Source organism: Seriola aureovittata, chromosome 10 (assembly GCF_021018895.1).
Source record: "Seriola aureovittata isolate HTS-2021-v1 ecotype China chromosome 10, ASM2101889v1, whole genome shotgun sequence".
NCBI classification, from domain to species: Eukaryota; Metazoa; Chordata; class Actinopteri; order Carangiformes; family Carangidae; genus Seriola; species Seriola aureovittata.
In genome coordinates this window covers 12,087,655-12,110,815 of record NC_079373.1, presented here as the reverse complement: position 1 = coordinate 12,110,815, position 23,161 = coordinate 12,087,655, and the positions used below count along the sequence as shown (strand labels likewise).

General features: G+C 39.3%; 4 protein-coding genes across 4 annotated transcripts; 3 read left to right on the top strand and 1 right to left on the bottom strand.

The window, feature by feature from the left end:
• The first annotated feature begins 37 nt into the window (after window positions 1–37).
• Window positions 38–4,217, top strand: hacd3 (3-hydroxyacyl-CoA dehydratase 3). Its single transcript, XM_056387703.1, has 11 exons — window positions 38–227; window positions 1,065–1,107; window positions 1,192–1,265; window positions 1,367–1,531; window positions 1,695–1,740; window positions 1,971–2,081; window positions 2,196–2,323; window positions 2,440–2,552; window positions 2,994–3,100; window positions 3,186–3,317; window positions 3,407–4,217. The coding sequence occupies exons 1-11, from the start codon at window positions 150–152 to the stop codon at window positions 3,481–3,483; spliced, it is 1,074 nt and encodes a 357-aa protein (XP_056243678.1). The 5' UTR covers window positions 38–149; the 3' UTR covers window positions 3,484–4,217.
• Window positions 3,940–9,981, bottom strand: ints14 (integrator complex subunit 14). The gene is made up of 12 exons (XM_056387702.1): window positions 9,897–9,981; window positions 9,183–9,469; window positions 8,619–8,726; window positions 8,325–8,480; window positions 7,866–7,984; window positions 7,607–7,749; window positions 7,423–7,515; window positions 6,839–6,983; window positions 6,566–6,699; window positions 6,125–6,243; window positions 4,839–4,904; window positions 3,940–4,736 (listed from the first exon to the last, which is right to left on the bottom strand). The coding sequence occupies exons 2-12, from the start codon at window positions 9,402–9,404 to the stop codon at window positions 4,503–4,505; spliced, it is 1,539 nt and encodes a 512-aa protein (XP_056243677.1). The 5' UTR covers window positions 9,405–9,469; window positions 9,897–9,981; the 3' UTR covers window positions 3,940–4,502.
• A 69-nt stretch (window positions 9,982–10,050) lies between these two features.
• LOC130176202 (sodium/potassium/calcium exchanger 1-like) lies at window positions 10,051–13,898 on the top strand. The gene is made up of 7 exons (XM_056387150.1): window positions 10,051–10,355; window positions 10,683–11,814; window positions 11,962–11,971; window positions 12,078–12,335; window positions 12,412–12,501; window positions 12,767–12,927; window positions 13,072–13,898. Exons 2-7 carry the CDS (start codon window positions 10,853–10,855, stop codon window positions 13,286–13,288), a joined length of 1,698 nt encoding a protein of 565 aa, XP_056243125.1. The 5' UTR covers window positions 10,051–10,355; window positions 10,683–10,852; the 3' UTR covers window positions 13,289–13,898.
• A 1,943-nt stretch (window positions 13,899–15,841) lies between these two features.
• Window positions 15,842–23,000, top strand: LOC130176341 (sodium/potassium/calcium exchanger 1-like). The gene is made up of 8 exons (XM_056387374.1): window positions 15,842–17,396; window positions 18,210–18,269; window positions 18,550–18,658; window positions 21,180–21,268; window positions 21,437–21,694; window positions 21,782–21,871; window positions 22,162–22,328; window positions 22,424–23,000. Exons 1-8 carry the CDS (start codon window positions 16,326–16,328, stop codon window positions 22,671–22,673), a joined length of 2,094 nt encoding a protein of 697 aa, XP_056243349.1. The 5' UTR covers window positions 15,842–16,325; the 3' UTR covers window positions 22,674–23,000.
• The last annotated feature ends 161 nt before the right edge of the window (window positions 23,001–23,161 follow it).

The following is a 23,161-nucleotide window of genomic DNA, read 5'->3' as shown; positions in this document are numbered from 1 at the left end:
TCGCTACGCTGACGGTTGGTGAGCGAGCGCGTTCACAGAACATTCTGGGTATCTGCTGAAGACTTCCAGGTCAGTCAGCTAGCATGAAGCGAGGAGGCTTCATTCATTGTGATCGAAACGAAGCTCTTTAACAAAATAAAAACGCAACAATGACACTCACACCTCTCGTGTACTGGGCTCAACGCCATGAAGAAATTTACCTGCGAGTGGAGCTGACAGACGCTCAGGTGAGCCGCTAAATGGGGTGTACAGGACAACCCCCTTTGGTAACTGTGTGCACTCACTTTAAATCCGAAAATTGCTTTCATCGAGACCGGCTACAGCTGTATTTTATGCCTCTAAGGGCAAATATTAAACTATGCAAATGAAGGCTGCATGTTCTTGTAAATGCCATACCGCTGGGTAGCTGTACAATTTGCATTTTGGATGATAAATATAGAGATCCTTTTAGGTGATAGTTGGTCTTTACAAAGCCCTCTGCTAAGGCCTGCCGTTGTCTAGCAAGTTTGATCCCACCAAACCAGTTCAGTGATGCCCCGAATTAGTGGCGTGTGATATAAGTTTAAGAGTGTGTGTGTGTGTGTGTGTGTGTGTGTGTGTGTGTGTGTGTGTGTGTGTGTGTGTGTGTGTGTGTGTGTGTGTGTGTGTGCGCGCGTGTGTACTGTCAGTCAAACAGGTGGGGTTAGTGAGGGGGAGAGGCAGGTGTTGCTTCACCCAAACGCATCATATAGTTTGTTTTTTAGAGCACTGTACATTGCTGTGCTGTTTATTATACAGCACACAGTGACATGAACAAGAGTTGATTCAGGGTGGAGACTGTGTGAAACGGTTCTTTTGATCGAAAGCTTCTTCAGTCAAGAAAATGGTCCTGGCTGGTAATTAAATGTCACTATTATTGTTGGATAATATTTTATTATTGTAACCTTAGCTTAATGCTTTTAAGTCTAACTTAATCAGTTTTGTTATCAGTCAGTCCCAGTATTGTCTCTGTTTCGATTTGATGCTCAAATTCTAACTTTGTAAGAGGAAGTAAGCTCATGATCTGCCTCTGTTTCTTTTTGCAGAATATAGATGTCCATGTACAGGAAAGCGTCCTTCAGTTTAGAGGTAACAAACATTTCATTTGCATCTGACTAGGTATATATGTTAAAAATGTATCATCTGTGACACTGCATATGGCACTGTGTGTAGCCCGGGGCCATGGTGCAAAAGGACAAAATGAATATGAGTTCTGCCTGGAGTTTCTTTCACCAGTGAAGCCAGAGGTATGTACCCATTTTAAAACTGGTCACAGAGATCTACTGTTCTTTCTTATTCATGTTTTCTAGTTTTGCTGACCTATTCTCAAATAAACCTGTGTGCCCAGGTGAGCCACAAGTCCACACAACGGCAGGTAAATATCACAGTGCGGAAAGAGCAGCGTGGCTGGTGGGAGAGACTCACCGTACAGGAGCGTAAACCCGTTTTCCTGGCACCTGACTTTGACCGCTGGCTGGATGAGTCAGATGCTGAGATGGAGATCCGAGAAAAGGTGGAATTAAAGTTGTGTCTTTAACTCACTGGGACATTTCACACATGACTTATGTGCATTTGACAGCGTTGACAAAATGTCAACATTATCCTAATATCAGAGTAAAGATTGTACCATTGATATGAAAATTTGTATTAATGTGTTTTTTTTTAACTTTGAAAAGGAGGAGAAAAGGAACAAGCTGAAGGCTTTGAGGCAGAAAGAGGAAGGTGAATACTAATCTTGACAACATGAAATGTCTATTTTAGTTGGTGGTTTCAAAATGTGTTGCAAATTAAAAAAACTTAAATTGAAACTCAAGTATATCTTAATGTATGTCTGTTTATCTTAAATCTAACAATTTAGTTCCCAGGTTTGATGAGAAGTTATTCTTTTAATTTTCACCTTTGGGTAGCAGTCTTTTATCATGACTTTGTTCTTTTTCTTTGAAATGTTCCAGGGTTTGTCAGCCTGAAAACAGGATTTTTGTTTGTATATAACCTGGTACAGTTTCTTGGTTTTTCATGGATCTTTGTCAACATGACTGTGCGCCTCTTTATATTTGGCCAAGGTGAGAAATTTTAACTCTGCTGTAGCTTAGTCTCTCATTGTTTTTCCTTCATTGTTCAGTTACTTCACAAAAACCTGGTAAGACCAATCCTTTATAACACTACTCTCATTTCAGATTCTCTCTACGACACATTTCACACTATATCGGATGTGATGTTCTTCTGCCAGATCCTGGCAGCAGTAGAGGTCCTCAACGCGGCTTTTGGTGTAGTCAGAACAGCTGTTGTTCCAACACTTATACAGGTATGTGATGCTCCTGTGCCAGAGTTTCGGCTTCATGGGGTCACAGATTATCAACATTTGTAGCGTAACTATTACTTTATTATTAAGTGCTTTTGTGGCTTTTGTTCTTTTACTAGGTGGTTGGAAGGAATTTTATCCTCTTCATCATTTTTGGTAGTTTGGAGGAAATGCACCACCAGCCAGTTGTGTTCTTTGTTTTCTATCTGTGGAGCGCCATCGAGATTTTTAGGTAAGTATGCATCTGCCTCGTCATTGGTCAGTCATGTGAATTAACTCCAGAACTGATTATTATTTTCAAGTCAGTCTCACAATCATTTGTATACAACCAATATTTTTTAAATCACACCAGAAAACAATAAATATATCAAATTATTGTCCTTTTAGTCTGATTCCACTCAAACATTTAAGTCTGAAAATAAAACCATTATTGGCTGTTGACACCAGAAGAATATTTTCAGTAAAGCGTTACTACACAAATCCACTCTGTGCAGCATCATCACATCAAGAGTAACCAGACTTAACTTTACACACAAAAGTTTGAAGTTAGGTTTTACCAAGCTGCAGATGGGTGCAACATACCAGCAGGCACTTAGGCTACATTGTCGTGTTAGCTAATGAGCAACACAACTTGTGTTTCCTGCCCAAAACTGACATGATGTGCCAATTTCAGGTATCCGTTTTACATGCTGGGCTGTTTTGACACAGAGTGGAAAACACTCACATGGCTGCGGTACACAATCTGGATACCACTGTACCCACTAGGTGTTTTAGCTGAAGGTGAGCTTCTTTACGTCTCTCTGCACTAATTACGATTCTCCGCATACAAATACTAACATTTATCTCATCTCCCTCTCTCATGTAGCTGTTGCTGTTATACAATCCATTCCCATCTTTTACGAAACCAAACTCTTCAGCATTCCTCTGCCGAAAGCCATCGGCACCTCTATCAGCTTCTCTTACATCCTGCACCTTTATCTTGTTCTCATGTTTCTGGGTAAGTCTCCAGATAAAACATGAATAATTAAAATCACTCAACAAATATTATGTTCTGATATAAACCTTTTGGTCCCCCTCCCCCCTCAGGACTTTTTATCAACTTTCGTCATCTTTACAAGCAGAGGAAGAGGCGTTTCCGTACCAAGAAGAGGAAAGCAAATTGAGCTTCAGCACCAACAATAATCCTCAAACACCTTTGCTGCCTGCTAATTTTCTGGAGGATTTTTTTATATGATCCTCACAAACCATGGTCCAGTCAAATCAGTGATGTTGAAGATATTTTCTTTTCCACAGCCTGTTTGCTCTCAATGATTTCCTTTATGGTCAAAATGAACATCCTAAAGATGATGCAATATTTCATCACTGCATAGACGGTCTCACTTACTATTGATTGAATTCCCTTATGTGAATTTTGTAGAATAGTAAACTAACCCATAACCAGTCACAGACCATGTGATCCTGTGTGATACAGTGTTTCTTTTTCCTTTTAATCTAGGTTGAGTTTTTTGTTTGTTTAACGCAGTGGTATTTTTGCTTGACTACATAACAAGCACTGATCAGGAAATACTATAGTCATTTGATACACAGTAATTTCTGTATAAATGAAGAGAGTAACAACCTTATCAACAAATACTGTATTTGTTATTATTCCACGTTTCTAAACCGTCCCACAAACCTCAGGGAAAATTGTACTTGTGACTGCTTAAATACAAAGAGTGTTTTGTGTCCGTCCTGCTCAACAATAACCTGCTGTGAAGAAGTTTTGTTTGTATCCCTTCCTCACACTGCTGTTTTATTATTTTGTAACCTAAATTTTGAAAGCAAACAATAACAGTCATTTCCCAGGTTTCCTGTAAATTTGGCAGTTATCTGACATTGAATAAAAATGGAATCTACATCTGGTTAATTTGTGTAAAAAGATCCTACAAAGTAACATGTAAAAAAAAAAATATGTACACACAAACATTTTACAAATACCTCATCGTGTATGTGTTGCCATGTTTAGGCAGTGTCACAGAGGAGTTTTAAGTTATCCATCGCGACTCATTTCCATAAACTTGAAGCGGACCCTTTGACGAATTCTTGAAACAACATCCAGCACACACTAGGTGCTTTCTTCACATCGGTCCACACAGGCTGAAGTTGCAATATTTTAGTCCATTTTTACTAATTCAGATGTGGCTCAGCTTGAGAACTCAGTGTGCATGGGGGCAATGTTGTGATCAAAAGCAGCATACTGGGAATCACCAGTGCTGGCCAGTTTGAGCTGCTGTGCGGCATGGGAGAGCTGGAACGCAGCATCAGGATGGGCCGAGTCCGGCAACAAAGTGCACTCTCTCTCCAGCAGATCGGCCACTCCTTTCAGGAGCTCCCAGAAACCAAAAGCCAAGGCAGCCTTGCGCAGACGGTTGAGCTCCTGACAGATGAAAGTACAAAACAGTTACTTAAATTAGGAAAAGAAAAGAAAATCATAGTTCAGCTGTAATTCCAAGTCTGAGCAATTTTCAGTCAAACCTACCTTATAGAAGGTTTGAGTTTTATCTGGTAATTTTCTTGCATTCCTGAGAATCTTCTGAACATCAGTCTGTTAAATAACAAGCACAAATGACCCTCAAAGAGTTTGTTTGCAAAACTGAGTAGTAATTGTTCAGGTACTCCTTCAAACTAAACACATGGTAAAGGCTCTAACAATATATCTCACCAACGACACACTCATGACATGTTCAGATCATATGGGATGAATGGTAGAGATGAGAGAGATTCCCGTGTTAATGTCATCAGAACAGTTGTATGATTACAGAGCTAACTGTGTGAAAGTTAAAACACTATGAATTTGAAATGTAAGACTTTGTCCATATAACTTGGTTGTAATTACGTTTCACCACAGATTCTGGCTAATGTTAGACGTCAATTACAAGTCAGATAAACTATGATAACTCAGATGTGACATGAACGCATCATCAGTAAGCATTACCAAAGGTCCAGTGCAAAGAGGTAAGGTAGGTTCTACACACTGCATGGGAGCCAGCTTGGTTTACTTGCCTGCCCAGAGCTTTGTGATACAATTTGATCAAATTGTTCCAAGGTGAAGGAAAGATTGAAATATCAGGTTCATGCAAGAAGCTGCTTTTTATGCACCTCTGGAGTTCATTTGTGACAAAAAGACAAGTTAAAATTTAAAGGCGTTATCTTCAGTGACAAGTACCGCGCACAGTACAATATATCTCATTCTTTGATTCATTGAAGTACTTTAATTTATGGTACATGCAAATACTTTGTGGGGCCCTTGAATAGAATGGAGCCATCATAAATGTTATTAATAACCTGTGCTTTTCCTACGATGACAAGTCAAAATGTCTGTGAAAAAGGCCCATTAACTGAATGATTATATCTACACCATGTAACTAGTAATATATACTAGCTCTGTGTAATAATAATAATAACAACAATAATGATAATTATAATAATAATAATAGTATCTCAGTATGTTCATGTTATATCCATTTAATTCATGTGTTAGTTAATTTGTCTTGTCCAGGCTGATTTCTTATTGAATTTGTGAATATTGTTAACTGTAATATGTCCTAGCTGCAATACATTAAGTGAACACAATTCATGGCCTCTACACATCTACCTACTCTAAGTGAACTCATCCTGAATATTGTGGTGGCATTTTCATTTTCTGAGAGGTATTTTGTCTGATTCTGACAGCAGAATTAAAAGCTACTAACTTCATCTTATTTTTGTCATTTGTCCAAAGACTTCAACAAGCAACAGTGCCCTGTTTCAGTGATTTTACTGTACCTGTAGTCCACTGGCCTTTATCCACACAGTCACATTCTGGGCATAGCTGCGTTTGACCGATGGCTGCACGGGAAAAGGACTCTTACTGTCATCCTCTCCATAGGGATTCTCTGCCGCCTCTGAAATACCACAAAGGTCATGAAACATATTTGTGAAATCAGTATCTCTATGGTATCACAGTCAGAGAAGTTCAACTTTGTTACACATCTGTGTAATAATTAACTGCCTGATTATGTACACATACAAGTACAAAGAGGCCTTTACTCTTTAGGAATAGACTGTCATTTACCCGCAGTTTCACAATATGTCATTCCGTCAAAATGATGCCCTCAGGAATGAGCAGATAGTTTGTAAACAGTAAGCTAAGGAGACTCTATAAGTTTGCTGTATATATGCAGAAAACTTGCCGTTTGCTTGTCTGACAAGTCTGCAGCAGGTTACCTGAGATTGGTCCCAAATGTGAGATCTTGCCCAGCCAAGGCAGAGGCTCTGAACCAGGCTCAAACAGAGACATCATCAGATTTGATTTCTTCTTACTGTCTGCTTGGGAATACAGCATGCCGTACCACTCTGGCCTGAGAAAAAAAGCAAACTATATTTAAGTTATTTGTTCATAAAATGTATAAACTCATTTTGCTATGCAGGTGTCTTAATATTTAAATTCACTAAATTCTTTCAAATAAATTACATATAATCAACTCTGTTGATTCTCACCCTAGCTGGACCAGTGCCACCATTCCTTCAACTTTCAGACTGCCATGTAAAAGCACACAAAAATTTGGACTTTTGCCTGCCATCTGACTGGCAGAGGGTTCCTCCTCAAGCTCATCTGTGGCTCCTGTGCCAACTTCATCCACCTCTGAAATCAAGTACAAACAAAATAAGTTGATAATACCATAAAAAGGTGACGTGGTATACTGAGCTCATTCATTTTGGTATATAAAGTAAAATTGTGTGTTTATGTTAAATATGGAAGGTGAACTTCAGAAAAACTCAATCATCTGTGCAAAAACTGGGTTTTAAAATATTATTTGCTTTAAAAACAGCTTTAACTACTTATAAGGTTTTTGTTTTTTTTAAATTGATTTAATCAAATTTCATGCTGCTTGTTTACATTTTCTCCTCATTGTTCTTTTTAATTCCTATTACTGAAATTAAAATCTGAACATGATCTGCTCCATTAAAGAAAATCTGAATGTTTTTTGTGAAAATCAGCCATGAGGCATGACGTATAACTGTTTTGTCTATGAATGTTTAGTTTTTCTTTAAAAAACACAACAAAAATATTTAACTCTTACCTTTGTTTACAGCAATAGGCAATACCAAGTGTCTGGATATCACAGGGGGACTGGAAATATCAGCGATTTCAATGAAGCCCACAATTTCCAAATCTGAAACATGCATAACAGAATGAAGATTTGTTGGAAGAAAATAAAGTTTAAATTAAACTTTAAATCAATAAATTCAAAGCTAGCTGGATACCTGTATTGACTGTTCGTGGCATGGGCTCCACTTCTTCATCCACCACGATAGGCTCAGGTCGAGGGAACACCTGAACGTCTGAGGACAGGTTCCCACAGTGTAGGACCGCATGGAAAGGAGAGTATGCATAATCAATCAGCCTCCTGGAGACATGAAAAGGAAAAAAAAAAAAAAAAAAGTGTAAAATGGTACAAAAGGTGCCTTAGCAAACATATAAAAATTATGAAAAAGTAGTTTATTTCCCCAGGAATAGTCTTACCCAAACATTGCCTGTACACTCTTCATGCAAAGTGGTCCCTCCATAGTGAAGATCTGTCCGTCCCCTCCACTGAGACGAAGTAGTTCCTCCAAGTTGTCCATGGCATCTGTCATCTGTAACTGCAATTACACAAGATCAATTCAGGGAATGGGACCTGAACAATTCCAAATGACCCATAACCACTATAGTCACAAGTCACTGTAATATTAGTCATTGACATTTTATGAGCACAGTCATGAATACTCATCACTATGGATCTCTGAATTCCTAGTCTCTTGGCTCAAAAAGGCAAGTTGAAACAACTGTCAAACTTTTTTCCTGTACATGAGCAGCTACTTCTGGTTGCATGTTTCTGATTAAATTTCCTTGTTGGTATTACACTGGCTAAGTTTGGATAAAGATGAAAGTAAATGGAAACAAAATGTTGACCTGGCATCCAAAAAAAGGGTGAATCAGTACCTCCTCCGCATTGGCTATACACATGATGTACAGTTTGGTAGGGAAAGGGAAAGGGAGTGGGAACTTCTTGTCATCCCCACGCTGCTTCAGTGTTTGGAGAGAGTGGCGTAGAGAACCCTTCCCAATACCCAGAGATCCATCAGTAACTAGCATCACCTGTAGGACATAAGAGGAAGGTATATAACACAATGTAACCATGTAGCAAATATGTACAGAGAGCTGCACACCAGCTTCATTTAATCAAAAATAAATTCAGAAGTGTGGGGATATTATACAGTGGGCTTGCCAACATACCTGACAGGGACAGGCACTGCCCCACTCCTGTTGTACAACGTTACTAACTCCATTAAGAGCTGACTCAACACAGGTCTTGTCATAGTCTTCCAGGCTGCTCAGAGCCTCCTGCAAAGTGTAAGGTATGAATTGTTTTGCTTGTAAATAACTTTGGCAGGACACCAAAAGTATTCACTACACGTCTCGACTTTAATGTGATATTGTTGCCTGATGTTGTATCTACATCTGTTAGAGTCTTTAATCATGGACCCCCTGAAGGGTTGGAAGTAATAAAAGTGACAGCTATGAGGCTACACAGATGTTACTCAGAGAGAGACTCAGTGTACCCTGCACCAGATCTGTGATTCATGCAGGAACAAACTGAACAAATTGAAGTATTGACTTGTTGATCTGATCGTGATTGACGAGAAATCATCTTTTCACAAATAAAAAAAATGTTTATGAAATAAACCCTCAAAACTCTTCCCCTAAGTTTTACTTTTTTGAGGTCAAACTCAGGCAACACTCAGACGAGGGAAACATGCTCTGACCTTTCCTTAAGACTCATCATGAGGAGCACTTTACCTGTAATGCATTGTAATCTCTGGTGAAAGGCACCAAGAGCTCCCAGAGGGAAGAAAAGGCCATGAGAGCCGTGAACTCCAAGCGGTAGTTTGAGGCCATGTGTTCAAACAACATGTTGAGTCCGTGGACAGCCAGGTTCTTCCTCTGAAACTCCTCGCTGCCGTCCAGTGACACTGGCCGTGTCATGGACAGTGACACGTCCATTAACACCACGGTAGGCATGGCTCGCTGCTTATATAGACTCACAATAATGCAGTGGACTTAAAGTACCCTCCAGCGTGCTCCCGCTGAAGGAAAAGAAAAGCAGAATATGACTTTTGAGAGAACACCAGCACATACTATTTAATAGCTTCTCCTACTGTCTATGGAGGTCATGTTAAAAAAAGAGCATACGTCAGTTATTTCGCTGCAGTAGCTGCATTAATGTCACTTCCAGTATCGTGCAATACACTGGAGTTAGTCTACATTAAACAACAAAGATTTAACGACGTTAAAACTACAGAGGAAATAACTTGTCACAGCAGAGGACTGTTAGCTAATGTTGGCTAAATTACGGTAGCATCCTGCAGCACAACGCCGGAAGACCCAACTGAAGAAACGTCCAGGTTATTATTTCACGAATGTAAGAAGATAGTTATCCACAACGTGAATATTTACAATGTCAATATATAATTGAATAAATAAATAAATATATAAATAGATATCTATACGTGCCATTCAATGTTTCTCTCGCCATCCACTGTTTGTGTTGTAGTGTGCACCACTACTTCCGTCCGTGTGAAACCAGTGTATGTTACCACATAGTTCCTAAGTGAGGAAATTTTCATATTTTTGTTCTGAAATATCTACATAAAAAAAAAAATGGCAGGGAAAATTATAAATGATTTCAACGACACGGCTATTTACTCATGCACATTATAAATATAAGGCTAAAGTTAAGATGTCAGTTCAAACGGACTGGTAAGAAAACAAAGATGAGTTGTTTTGTGCCATAACCTCACGACTTGAAGAAGTGATGCGTAGAAAATTTTCTTCCCAAGAGGAAAATCTTTTGTCCCTAAAGTACACAATTGACCTTTTTGGATATATCGATCCGGTTGGAGCGATGGATTTAAATAACTGGATAGGTAGTTTTGCAAAGACACTGGTCGAGGAGGTAGCTCCTATTTAAAGGTGAGACAGCTCACACTGTTATTGCGTGTTTATGGCTGGTAAGTAAATACTGTAGTATGACTACTAGGCTGCATAACCAATGTTTCAGGGATTAGTTTATGTATAAGAATGAGCCACTGTCATAATCCTTTTAAGACTTAAACTATGATGAAGACTTTTCCAACCAACAACCACAACTCTGCTTTTTGATATTTTTGGTAAGCCTGCATCTGTGATTAAAAATGCATAGTTTTGTTTGTTGGTATTGTAATGCATTGTCTCAATAGAACTGAATTGCTCCACCTGCTGTCTACATATAATTTTATCTCAATTGATCTTTCACCTCAGATTTGCTTCTCATTAAGTTGGATGATCTAGTGATCGAAGGATGTGACACAGATCATGCTGCTGAAGTTTCTTTCACTCCATGGTCTGCTATGAGGAAGCTGGACTTCACCATTGTCCACTCATGCAGTTTTGTTTTTTTGTAGATAATACAATTGCTTCTGTAGGATAAAATGAATTGTGCAACAGGGAAGAGACTGCAGCTGAGCCAGGTTCTGCTTCTGCTCTCTGGGGTTTTCCTCTACCAGCTGACCATCAGTGCCAGACTCTATGAGCCTTTGCCAGTGTCTCAGAGTGGAGATGATTTTGGAGAAGATTCAACAGAAGGGATTCGGGAGGTTACAGTGGAGACTCAAGGGCTTGAGGAACCTCTCACTGCAGCACATGAATTAGAGCCCACAGATCAAATCACACTGGACATGCATATGGTAAATCATCTGAATACAACTACAGATTTTAAAGCATCCACCCCGACTGAATCTCCACCACTTCCAGGTGAAAGGGGTGAATACCCTAAAGATATCTTTTCTGTTGAAGAACGCAGACGAGGATGGGTGGTCCTCCACATTTTTGGGATGTTATACATGTTTGTGTCACTTGCAATTGTGTGTGATGAGTTCTTTGTTCCCGCGCTGGAAGTAATCACAGAGAAGTTAGGCATCTCTGACGATGTGACAGGAGCCACCTTCATGGCTGCCGGAAGATCCACCCCTAAGTTTTTTGCCTACCTCATAGGGGTCTTCATCGCCCACAGCAATGTGGGCATTGACACAATAGTTGGCTCTGCAATTTTCAACATTTTGTTTGTAATTGGAATGTGTGCGTTGTTTTCTCGAGAGGTACTTCATCTGACCTGGTGGCCACTTTTGAGAGATGTATCCTTCTACATATTTGACCTCATCTTGCTCATCATCTTCTTCTTGGATAATGTCATAATGTGGTGGGAGAGCATGATGCTGGTGGCTGGTTACACTGTCTATGTGATCTTCATGAAGTTTAATGTGCAAATAGAGCAGGCCGTCAAGACCCAACTCTACAAACACAAGAATATTGTTAAAGTCATTGCTGTGGAGGAACCTGAAAAGGTAAGCACTACTGTGACAAAACATGACCATATTTGTTTTTCTTTTTTCAAGTAAGGGAGAAATATTAAAGTCACTATTGAATGGTTTTCAGCCATTTGAACAAAGTTGACCAAACGCTTTTAAGCATATTAACTCAGTTGCATTCCACAACACTGATATACAACATATACTGTGACTTCATATGCAAAATTTGCAAGTGTCATACTAGTAAAGGCTTTGGGGAACAAAAGCTGTTCAGCCACAGCAAATTAATCCTGCTACTACTACTATTTTACTATTACTGGTCATGAAGAGCATACCTGTCTGTTCCTAGGTGGACACACCTGCAGGAGAGGATGGGTCAGGGGGCCCGGAAGAATCTGACAGTGATAAAGAAGAAAACAATAAAGACAGTGATGAGTCCAGTAAAAATGATTGTGAGAACAAAGACGGGGAGGAAGAAGAAGAAGAGAAAAAGGATAAGCCCCTGTCTTTAGAGTGGCCTGACACACGATGTAAACAAGCCATCTACCTCTTCCTTCTACCTATAGTCTTCCCTCTGTGGCTCACAGTTCCTGATGTCCGCAAACAGGTAAGGCATGGACACAATTCTGAGATCAGCGGTGCATACAATGCCTCAACTGTGTGTTTTTGCTTTTGTCCAACAGAAATCCAGAAAATTCTTTGTGGTCACCTTCCTGGGCTGTATTCTGTGGATTGCTGTCTTCTCCTACCTCATTGTGTGGTGGGCCTATCGGGTCAGTAAATCCTGATACCAAAGTTTTTTTAAATCCATTAAAAATGTTTCAAAAAGATTGGTGCAAACAGGAAACTGAGTGTAAAAAAAAATCTATTTTGATATCAAATTAAAGTTTTTTTTTAAAATTCTGTTAAAATTCTTCCTGAAACAGTGACTGTGTATTGAAACTCACATTAGGTTTGGATTGTTAATCAGTCAAATAGCAGAAAACAACAGTGATTCTGTAGCCTCTATTCAGTCTGAATGCTTGTTCACTCTTGTAGATAAGTGAGACCGTCGGCATCTCACATCAGATTATGACCATCCTGGCTGCAGAGATATCCATCCCTGATCTCATTACCAGTGTGATTGTTGCACGTAAAGGTCAGGGAGACATGGCCGTATCAAGCTGTGTGGGCAGTAACATCTTTGACATCACTGCGGGGTGAGTTTCTATAGCCTGATGTGTCATGGCTGAAAAAGAAGTACTGATTAACATACAGTTGACAGGTTTCTTCATCTCTCTCTCTCTCCCTCTCTCTCTCTCTCTCTCTCTCTGGGTGTTTCTTGCTCCATTCCCTTTCAAAAGCATGCCAGTCCCATGGCTTCTGTACTCATCCATTCACAGTTCGGCTCCAGTGGCTGTCAGCAGCAATGGGCTCCTTTTAGCCGTCGTGCTCCTCTTCCTCATGCTCCTCTTTGTCATCATCATTGCATCCTGTAAGTGGAAGATGAATAAGCTGCTGGGTTGCATCATGCTCCTGCTCTACTTTCTCTTCCTCCTGCTTCGTGTGATGGTGCAGTAGCACAACATTAACTTCGCTGGGTGGGCAAAAGGGCATAAAGTTTTTGTATATGTTTATATATGCTCGTGAAATTGCTTATGCTTTTGTATGCTTATGTATATGTTTTCTCTTTTTTTTGACAATTACTCCTTGATTTGCACAGGCACAGACCAAAGTATATCTACTTAAATGCCGACATTTACAGCAATATCCAAACACAAGCAATATCCAAACACATTAAAACCTACTTCTGCATCTATATTACATTGTAACATTCAGGGTTAGCAATTAGGATTGCTTGATGTGAGTCAGCTGGTCACTGGACACAGGATGCAATGTGCCCACAGGCTGCAGAAACATTTGTATTGTTTCACCAGCAAAGAGAAGATAACTTACTGGGCTCCGTGCAGAGCTATTATCTCTCCTCCCCTCATAAACCTGCTGCAGCATTGCCTACTCCCAAAATATGACCTGTGATTTAAGTGGAAAGGCTTGAAATGTATAGGCAGAGACATATTTGGTCATTTTCACCCTTCTACTATCTATTTTAAATAATCTGACTCACCATAAGATTTTATGTAATATTTACCCACATTTTTTTACATCAAAAATATAGTCTTTTTAAAAAAAAAAATAACCCTAAAAATCACTTGCTGGATTTTGTTTCCTGTATATATATATATACATATATATATATATATATATATATATTTAAACACATACATACACACATCCATATATATATTATTTTTGATAATCCCATTTATTCCCATTTTTCTTTCTCCACAGTATGTATACATATCTTGTGCCTAATATCTAAATAATTTTATTGCTTAATGAAAGCCAAGAAGAAAAAAATGAAAAAGATCATATTTGATCTTGCTAATGGTCTGTGTATTAAATTATGTAAAAATGAATTATATAGACAACATCTGCATTTCATGTATGACATGCATGTATGCATGTAGAGAGATATTAATTGTTTAATGTATAATATAAGCACTCTGCTTTTTACTATTTTTTATATTGTAATAGTGATGCAGTGGACATCTGATTTAGGATGTTCTGTGGCCCTTGTTCTGTATGATGTGTACAAATACAGCTTACCAGCACCACCTGCAGGACAAAAACAGAGAGGTACATAAATAAACATAACCCCATATAACAAAATGCATGAGTATCTGACATCACAGTGTAAGTATAAAGCTTTATATTTCTGTTTATATTACATTTAGTTGTATTGTATTGTTTACAATATTATTGTTGTTATTTTCAGTTATATTTTTTAGTACTTTCATCAGTTCTTAATATCGTATATCAAGGATCAGCCTTTATGTATAAATCACCAGATTTACCATCTGGAGCTGCAAGGTGTAATAATTTAGTAGTATATTCTATAGTTTAGTAGTATTATTTTTCATAATATTTTTAGCCTTTTCCAATCCAAAAACCACAAGCAGAAGTGCAAGGAGTGTAATAAAACAGATTTTGTGACAAGTGACCAAAGTTTAACTACATTATTTCGTGGGGTTACAGGTTGAGCTCAGCTTACGAAAGCACGCCCAGGGTATCCAAGGTATTGCGCTGTGGAAGCTGGTTCTCTAATGAAACAATTATCATAGAATTAACTAATCTAAAAAAAAGAAAAAAAGATAAGTGGCATCAAAGTTGCTCGCTACACGACAGAACAAGTTGGATAGCTGGGTTACAACGCTCCAAATGCAAATGTAAACATGAAAAATGTGTCAGTGCCAGAATTTGAGAGTTTAAGTTTTACGCTGCGGTTCTTTAAGACCCAACAGCAATAATTGATGTCCAAAGCTAACACGTACCATTAATAATCACTTCTGAAAGCTGTTGTCTGGCCAGCAGTACTGCTCACTTAGCTTTTCGTAAGGCAGATGATAAACTGTCATTGGAGAAAAAACAACTTTCCTAAAGAACCTTTTAATTTTTCTCATGCCATCATTTGCAATGCGCACCACCATATACGTCCGGGTGAAAACTTTGTACTAAATAAATAGTTCCTATGTGATACATATTTTACATGGTGATTTACATAATAAATTAAAAATCAAAAATCTGCAAGTAAAATTTCGACAATAATAGTATTGACTTTTGCACATTGTACGTTAAGGTTAGCTATTCAAGTTCAGATTATGATTGTTTGTCAGACTTAGTGTCAGACTCTATGAAATAATTTTTATGCTAAAGTTATTCAACGAAAACAACAAAGTTATGCAATAAAAAATTGTGCTTTAGTCTAATGCTATATTAGACTAAAGCACAATTTTTATTTTGCTTTAAATTAAATATTACTATGCTAGGCTCATGATATAGTGAGAGTGAGACAATGCACATAATCCTCTTAGAAGACTTCAGGTATTAGGTATTATGCTGATCCATTGTGAAGACTTGTCCTGCGTCCTACATAACCCTTTGGCCACTGGCAACAGTTTGGACTTTTACTTGTGCCACAATATCCAGCTGTGGAAATCTGCTTTTGGAGATTTTTGCACCCCTGATTTAGAATAATCATTCTGTGGTAAGTTTTCATTTGTGAGAAAAATGCATTCATTTTGTCTGTTCTCTTTGCAGTTGATAAGGAAATTAGCCAACCCTGTATCCTTTGACATTTTATATTTATTTTAGCTATCATCCATTTGTTTCTCATTGCATTTATATTTTACGTTTGCTTGGTGTTTGTGTCTCTCTTTTCTGTCACTCAAATTGTTCACTTTCTCAAATAACAACCCATGAGTAGTCACAACAGATTCTCAATGGGCTTATCAATAATGCCATGACAGACAGTTATGTATGAAGTGTATTGTAACAGTTCAGATGTTTTCAACCACCTGCTGTCTAAATGTCATTTTATCGCTGATGCTTCTTTTCATTTACAATAGGTTGGGTTTTCCAAGGAGCTGAGGATGTGACATGAATCACACCACTGAAGTATTAGATTCTGTCATCCCATGGTATGCTGGGGAGAGAGCAGGACTTCTCCTCTACCAAAGCCAAAACCAAATTTATGCAGTGTAATTCAAGATAGAGCAAAATGTACTGTACAAGAAGGAAGAGACTGCAGCTGAACCGGGTCCTGTTTCTCCTCTCTGGGGTTTTCCTCTGTACCCTCTACCAGCTGACCATCAGTGCCAGACTGTATGAGCCTTTGCCAATGCCTCAGATTGGAGAGGATTTTGTGGAGGGTTCAACAGATGGGGTTGAAGAGGTTACAGTGGAGACTCAAGGGCTTGAGGAGCCTCTCACTGCAGGACATGAATTAGAGGCCACAGATCAAACAACGCCTGTAATGCATGCGGTAAGTCATCTGGATACAACTTCAGATTTGAAAGCATCCACCCCCACTGAATCTCCACCATTGCCAACCACAAAGCGGACTATTGTGCATTGCATCTACGTGGCCCCTGAGCCTCCACAGGAGACACCAACACCAGCTCCAGCTCCTCCTGTAACTACCATCACTCCAGCTCCTCCTGTAACTACCATCACTCCAGCTTCTCCCGGTGAGGCTCCACATGTTAAGGGTGAATACCCCGAGGATATCTTTTCTGTTGAAGACCGCAGACGAGGATGGGTGATCCTCCACATTTTTGGGATGATATACATGTTTGTGTCACTTGCAATTGTCTGTGATGAGTTCTTTGTTCCTGCCCTGGGAGTAATCACGGACAAGTTAGCCATCTCTGATGACGTGGCCGGAGCCACCTTCATGGCTGCCGGAGGTTCTGCCCCCGAGCTTTTTACCTCCTTGATAGGGGTCTTCATCGCCCACAGCAATGTGGGCATTGGTACAATAGTTGGTTCAGCAGTTTTCAACATTTTGTTTGTAATTGGAATGTGCGCAGTGTTTTCTCGGGAGGTACTTCATCTGACCTGGTGGCCACTTTTCAGAGATGTATCCTTCTACATATTTGACCTCATCTTGCTCATCATCTTCTTCCTGGATAATGTCATAATGTGGTGGGAGAGCATGATGCTGGTGGCTGGTTACACTGTCTATGTGATCTTCATGAAGTTTAATGTGCAAATAGAGCAGGCCGTCAAGACCCAACTCTACAAACACAAGAATATTGTTAAAGTCATTGCTGTGGAGGAACCTGAAACGGTAAGCACTACTGTGATGAAGATGGCCGTATATATTATAGATCTATACTCTGGTATTTCTAATCTTTCATGTCTACCACATTATTAGGTGTTTACACAGTATGTAGTATGTAAATGAGAATAAAGCTATGGCACTTAAAAACAATACTACCACATAACTTGGCACTCAATACAAAAGATCCATATGCTCAGATGTGAAACTTGTGCTTTCACGCATGCATAATTTTGTCTCTCATTCTGTCATGCTCATCACAAACAGTGTGGTTTATTACTGAAAGGGAAAAGCCACATTACTCATCACTCAACATCTCTGCTGTTCCCACCTGTGGAGTTATATGCAAATCATATCAAAAGAGCGAAATGACACTAGCAAAGGCCTTGGTGAACCAAAGCTGATCAGCTGCAGCAAACTAATCCCTTGAGGAGCCACAGCTCTGTAGACACTGTAGTATCAACATATACTTTGTGTAACCCTGGTAAGTGTGATTGAGGCTTAATTTACACAAAGTACAGCTACAGTATTTGTGCACACTCAGGGCTTTTGTTGAGCTGGATATACCGCTGCAGCTGAGGTTCCCAAGGGGCAAATGCAATTATTACATCTGGTGAAAATACTGCTTCACATCATACATGACTACATACAAGTTTTTTTTAATGAGGTGAGCAGTAATTTTAGGACACACTACATACTTTTTTTCTGTCATATAACACTAACATACAGTTTATACTGATATTTAAGCTTTGCAAAAATTAAACAACTTTAGTCTATCTCAACCAATGAATGATTATCACTGAAAAACATTGTTGCACACAGACAAGTGGGGACGATGAAGATAATGCTCCTCCTGCTCCAGAGGACAAGAATCTGTTAAAGGTAAAAATCAATCAACCAACTAGTCAACTACAAAAGAAAGAAAAAATTTTAAACATTCATTTACTTGCTATTTTACATATTATTTAGCTTTCTGCTTTCCTATTTATAGAACATCACGCTAACAAGCCTCCCTTCAAATGTTGGCGTGTGTAAATGCACTTGTCTAGAAAGAAAAAAATACAAGGCTGGCCTCCACTCTGACATGATTGTCCTACAGTGATGTGTCACTGTCTGTTGTTGTGAGTATAGCTGTTGTGACCTCAGCCATCTTTTTCCCCAGTTAAAGCCATCCCTTCAGCGAGGGGGAAGTTCAGCTTCTTTACACAACAGCACCATGAGAAACACCATCTTCCAGCTCATGATCCATACGTTAGACCCTCTGGGAGAGGGTGAGTACCATATCACTGTGATAACAAGCCTGACGATTGATAACTGTGCGTCTTTAAAACTGTTTTCACAATGAGTGTCTGGGGACTACGTACTTCTCATAGTAAAATGGATTAGCAAAGTGTCCCAAATGAATGCAGCGCTAAGTCCAGATTGAAACTAAGCAGATAAATACCTATCTCAGCCTATGGAGGGATCCATTTGGAGGCCCACAGTGAAATATAAAGAAGATTCTCAAGACACACTAAGCTATGATCTAAGTCAACATAGGCATGGTTGAACACATTTATTTTATATATATATATATATATATATATATAATGAAATTAATTTCTATTATGATATAATTCAAATGCATTCCTAGAAGTGATTCATTTTTTTTACTTAGCATACAGAGAAGTAAGAAGATGTAATTATTGCTAGTTAAACAATATGGTCATGGATGGGTTCTGTACAGCTTTCCCACAGTTTTTTCCTCCTGATAGATTAGTAGTGTTTGCTTTACGGCATATCATGCCATGATGATCATAACATCACTAGGATCAGCAATGTTAAATTACAGCAATGTTCTCATTTTCCCGTTCTCTGGCCATGGTTCTGTATCTTCTAATTTTTGTATCTGTGGGCCTGGCTCCTGATTTTCTCATCTCTCAGCCCTTGGGGAAACAAACACTCCACTACTTGAGTACAATAATCAGCTTCTGAATGAGTCCACACAATCTGGATCACAACTAGCAGATCCTGCTTCAACCCACTTTCTTTATCTTAGATGACTAGTGACACAGAGATGCATCAGAGCGACATTATAAATATCTGTGACTTACTCAACTTATCTAAATAATAACGTGCTGCCAAACTAAAGGACACAAACACGATTTCATTAACCAAATATGTTTCTCATATTTGGGGGATATGAGCACAGAAAAACTAGCTTTAAAAGGTTGAAATGCTTTGAATGTAATACGGAAAATAGATGTTTGCAGTTTCTACCTCCACACTTATGTGTATAAACCTCTGCTTTAAATTCTGCTTGCTCGGTGTGGGTGTATTTAATTGAGGATATTGGATCAAAAAAAACTGTAAATGCATTTTTTCTATCTTTACACGTCCATTGGAAACAAATTGCTGTTTTCTAATGGCCAAAGTAGCAGTGGAATTCACATACAATATAATGAGTTTTCCCGTCTTGTCTTGTACTGTGCAGTGCCTCTTGTGCAATTCCTTTGATGAGCTTGTTTTTCCCTCCATGACATTGCTCTGTGCTGAGCTAAGGATTACGCTGCTGGTGTTGTTTTTGATGTTGTGTTGCCTTTATTTTGCTCTGTGCTTAATTCATGATTGCTGTGACTGATACTTTGCCCTCTATATATCACTGAGAAATGATACTAATTGTTATCACATGATTGAGTAATCCACCACAGCATTCTGAGTTTGTTTTTGCTTGTTTGATTGTTTGTAGGGAAATTTAAGGATAAGGCTGAGACTCTGAATAATGTGGCTAGCCGGAAGTCAGAGAGAAAAACTCAAGACAAAAGCGAAGGTAACATGGAAGGATATGATGGTCAGCCACTGATCAGATGCCTTTCATTAAGCTTTCAGAGTCTGCTCATGAAGAGACCCTGAAAGCTACTTGCTTACAAAGCACTGTTTCTCAATAAACCATGCATGAGTCAGGTCAATTCTGCCATATGTACAGGACATACGAGGAGTGAAATGCTGTTTCTCCCAGACCCCGGTGTTATATTAGGATATAAAATACAAAAAAAAATACTAAGAATTTAGATATTTATAAGTCAAGCACTCAACAACAAACATAGTAATATAGTAATAAATATAGTGCAAATAGTGGTGTAAAAGATATGTAAGTAATATGTCCTGCACAGGATGAGTAATTAGCTGCAGTTTTAAGTAGTATTCTGTACAAAGTGGCTTGTGCTGAGTATGGATGTGTGCGTGTTTGTATATGTTTGTATACAAGTTCTGGCTGAGGCTGTTGGACATGTAAGTTACAGTCCAGACATTTTGGAGGCACCCTGACAGCCTGATGGATAAAGCTGATACCCAGTCTGGTGGAGCAAGTTTGGAGGCTCCAGTATCTTCTTCCAGAAGATATCCCCTCTGGGAAAATGTGTCTTTAGCATCCTTTTATGCTGCCTGGCAGCATACTGTAGGTGGGTAGTAAAATATTAAGTGTATGCAGGATGTGTAAATAACACAAAAGGACTACTTTAAATTGTACACAGGTACAATATACTATATAAAAACAACATATTCAGAGTACTAAAGAAGAGTACTAAAGACTAGACAAAGTGCCTACAGGAGCATGTAATAAAATCCCCAAACATACACCTGTGAAGACATGACAGTGACCTCATATATCATGTCAGTCCTAACATCACATTGACTGCATTTCTCAATATGACCAGTCCTACAGTCTTAGTTAGGGAGTTCTTATATAGCTAATAGCTGAATGAGTCAGAGGCATGAGGGAAATGCGCAGAATGTTTGGGATTCCTTTTGCAGATGGTGGGGAAAAAACTGAGCAGACTAAAGAGCCAGAGGCCGCCGCAGCGACAGGGACGGAGAAGAAGGAGCAGCCAGAGGATAAGAAGGTACTCTCCAACCATGCCCTGGTGGTTATCAAAAAGCCCAGAAGTCAGTCTTTGATACCTGTTTATGTAAGAGTCAAAGTACAGAGCTACAACTTTTGGCAAATGGCCTCTTTAGGCGTCTTTTGCTTCTGCTGACTTCCATCATGATGTCTTTCCCCAACACTTCAGGACGATGTGCCAGCGGGAGAGGATGGGTCAAGGGGCTCAGAAGACTCTGACAGCGATGAAGACTCCAGCGATGAGGACAGCGATGAGTCCAGTGAAGATGAGGATGATGATGATGATGAAGATGAGGAAGAAGAGGAGAAAGAGGATGAGCCTCTGTCTTTAGAGTGGCCTGACACACCCCGTAAACAAGCCACGTACCTCGTCCTGCTGCCCATAGTCTTCCCTCTGTGGCTCACAGTTCCTGATGTTCGTAACCAGGTGAGATACAGACACATTTCTGAGACCAGATGTGATGTCCCAAATGTCTGAACACTGTGTTTTGCTCTTACATCACCCACACAACAGAAATCCAGAAAATTCTTTGTGGGCACCTTTCTGGGCTCTATTATGTGGATCGCTATCTTCTCCTACCTCATGGTGTGGTGGGCCCATCAGGTCAGTTACTTAGTAACATCTCGAGATGAGATTTGAAACTCAGCTTTCACACATTTGTGTGACCAGGTGGCGTAGTTCACATAAATACAGTGTGATTAAGATTTTTAAATTTGAGTATTTCTCAATAACACTCATTATTTATGTGTGTATATATAATAACCAAAAGTGTTTTTATTTTTATTAAGGACCATATTCCCCATAATGAGAAGCTGAAAATAATATACTTTAAAAAACCTCCCTGAATTCATACAGAAGAAGTGAAAACACTTAATTGTGGTTTGACCTTGTAGGTGGGTGAGACCATCGGCATCTCTGAGGAGATTATGGGCCTTACAATCTTGGCCGCAGGGACATCCATCCCTGACCTTATAACCAGTGTGATTGTGGCACGTAAAGGCCTCGGGGACATGGCTGTGTCCAGCTCTGTGGGCAGTAACATCTTTGACATCACTGTGGGGTGAGCTCCAAAAGCCTAATGAGTCACAATTCAAGAAGAAATGATGGTAGTTAACTGCTATTTTTCTCATGTTTCTGTGTCTCTCACTCTGTCAGTCTGCCAGTCCCGTGGCTCCTGTACTCATCCACCCACGGTCTAGCTCCAGTGGCCGTCAGCAGCAATGGGCTCTTCTGTGCCATTGTGCTCCTCTTCCTCATGCTCCTCTTCGTCATCATCTCCATAGCATCCTGTAAGTGGAAGATGAATAAGGCACTGGGCTCCACCATGTTCCTGCTCTACTTTATCTTCCTGGTGCTGAGCGTGATGCTGGAGGATCGCATGATTATCTGCCCTGTCTCCATCTGAACTGAAGCTCTCTCTCACCTCACTTGTAACATGAGCCACAACTGCTGACCTATACATGTATGGAGCTCATGAGCAAGGGTCTTGTTATCTGTAGACACCATTCAGAAAGCTCCTGTAGTTGTTCTGCATTGCTGCCGGTCACATTTGTCTCACCTGTCAGCAGCAGTACACATACTACAACATTTGCTAGAACTTTTTACTTTTTTTCACTGTTTACAAAACAGCATCTGCGTAATGGAATTAGAAATCTAGAATATGTGCACATTTTGGAAAATGTAGGTTTTGAAATGGGAATTTTGTATGAAATGTAAGTATACACTTGCACCAACAACTGTTTTATAACATTCATTATAGAGAACCTGAGCTTGCTTGAACTCACTGTACCTTCATACACATCAGGTTTTATAAAAAAGGTCAGGCCTATTATTCATTTTGGACAAAAAAATGAACTTTACATCCATAGAATAAACGTGTTTATTCATAATGAA

What these genes read in the sequence shown, in the direction of transcription:
- hacd3 (XM_056387703.1), top strand. Translation starts at nt 150, where the DNA reads ATGACACTCACACCTCTCGTGTACTGGGCTCAACGCCATGAAGAAATT. An exon ending in CCTCTTTATATTTGGCCAAG is followed by an intron (nt 2,082 to 2,195) that starts GTGAGAAATTTT and finishes CTCTCATTTCAG; the next exon opens with ATTCTCTCTACGACACATTT. An exon ending in ACTAGGTGTTTTAGCTGAAG is followed by an intron (nt 3,101 to 3,185) that starts GTGAGCTTCTTT and finishes TCTCTCATGTAG; the next exon opens with CTGTTGCTGTTATACAATCC.
- LOC130176202 (XM_056387150.1), top strand. Translation starts at nt 10,853, where the DNA reads ATGAATTGTGCAACAGGGAAGAGACTGCAGCTGAGCCAGGTTCTGCTT. An exon ending in TTGTGTGGTGGGCCTATCGG is followed by an intron (nt 12,502 to 12,766) that starts GTCAGTAAATCC and finishes TCACTCTTGTAG; the next exon opens with ATAAGTGAGACCGTCGGCAT. An exon ending in ATCTTTGACATCACTGCGGG is followed by an intron (nt 12,928 to 13,071) that starts GTGAGTTTCTAT and finishes CCCTTTCAAAAG; the next exon opens with CATGCCAGTCCCATGGCTTC.
- LOC130176341 (XM_056387374.1), top strand. Translation starts at nt 16,326, where the DNA reads ATGTACTGTACAAGAAGGAAGAGACTGCAGCTGAACCGGGTCCTGTTT. An exon ending in CTGTGGAGGAACCTGAAACG is followed by an intron (nt 17,397 to 18,209) that starts GTAAGCACTACT and finishes TGTTGCACACAG; the next exon opens with ACAAGTGGGGACGATGAAGA. An exon ending in AGGACAAGAATCTGTTAAAG is followed by an intron (nt 18,270 to 18,549) that starts GTAAAAATCAAT and finishes CTTTTTCCCCAG; the next exon opens with TTAAAGCCATCCCTTCAGCG.
- ints14 (XM_056387702.1), bottom strand. Translation starts at nt 9,404, where the DNA reads ATGCCTACCGTGGTGTTAATGGACGTGTCACTGTCCATGACACGGCCA. An exon ending in GTATAGCCAATGCGGAGGAG is followed by an intron (nt 7,985 to 8,324) that starts GTACTGATTCAC and finishes GTGTAATTGCAG; the next exon opens with TTACAGATGACAGATGCCAT. An exon ending in GTGGCACTGGTCCAGCTAGG is followed by an intron (nt 6,700 to 6,838) that starts GTGAGAATCAAC and finishes TTTTTTTCTCAG; the next exon opens with GCCAGAGTGGTACGGCATGC.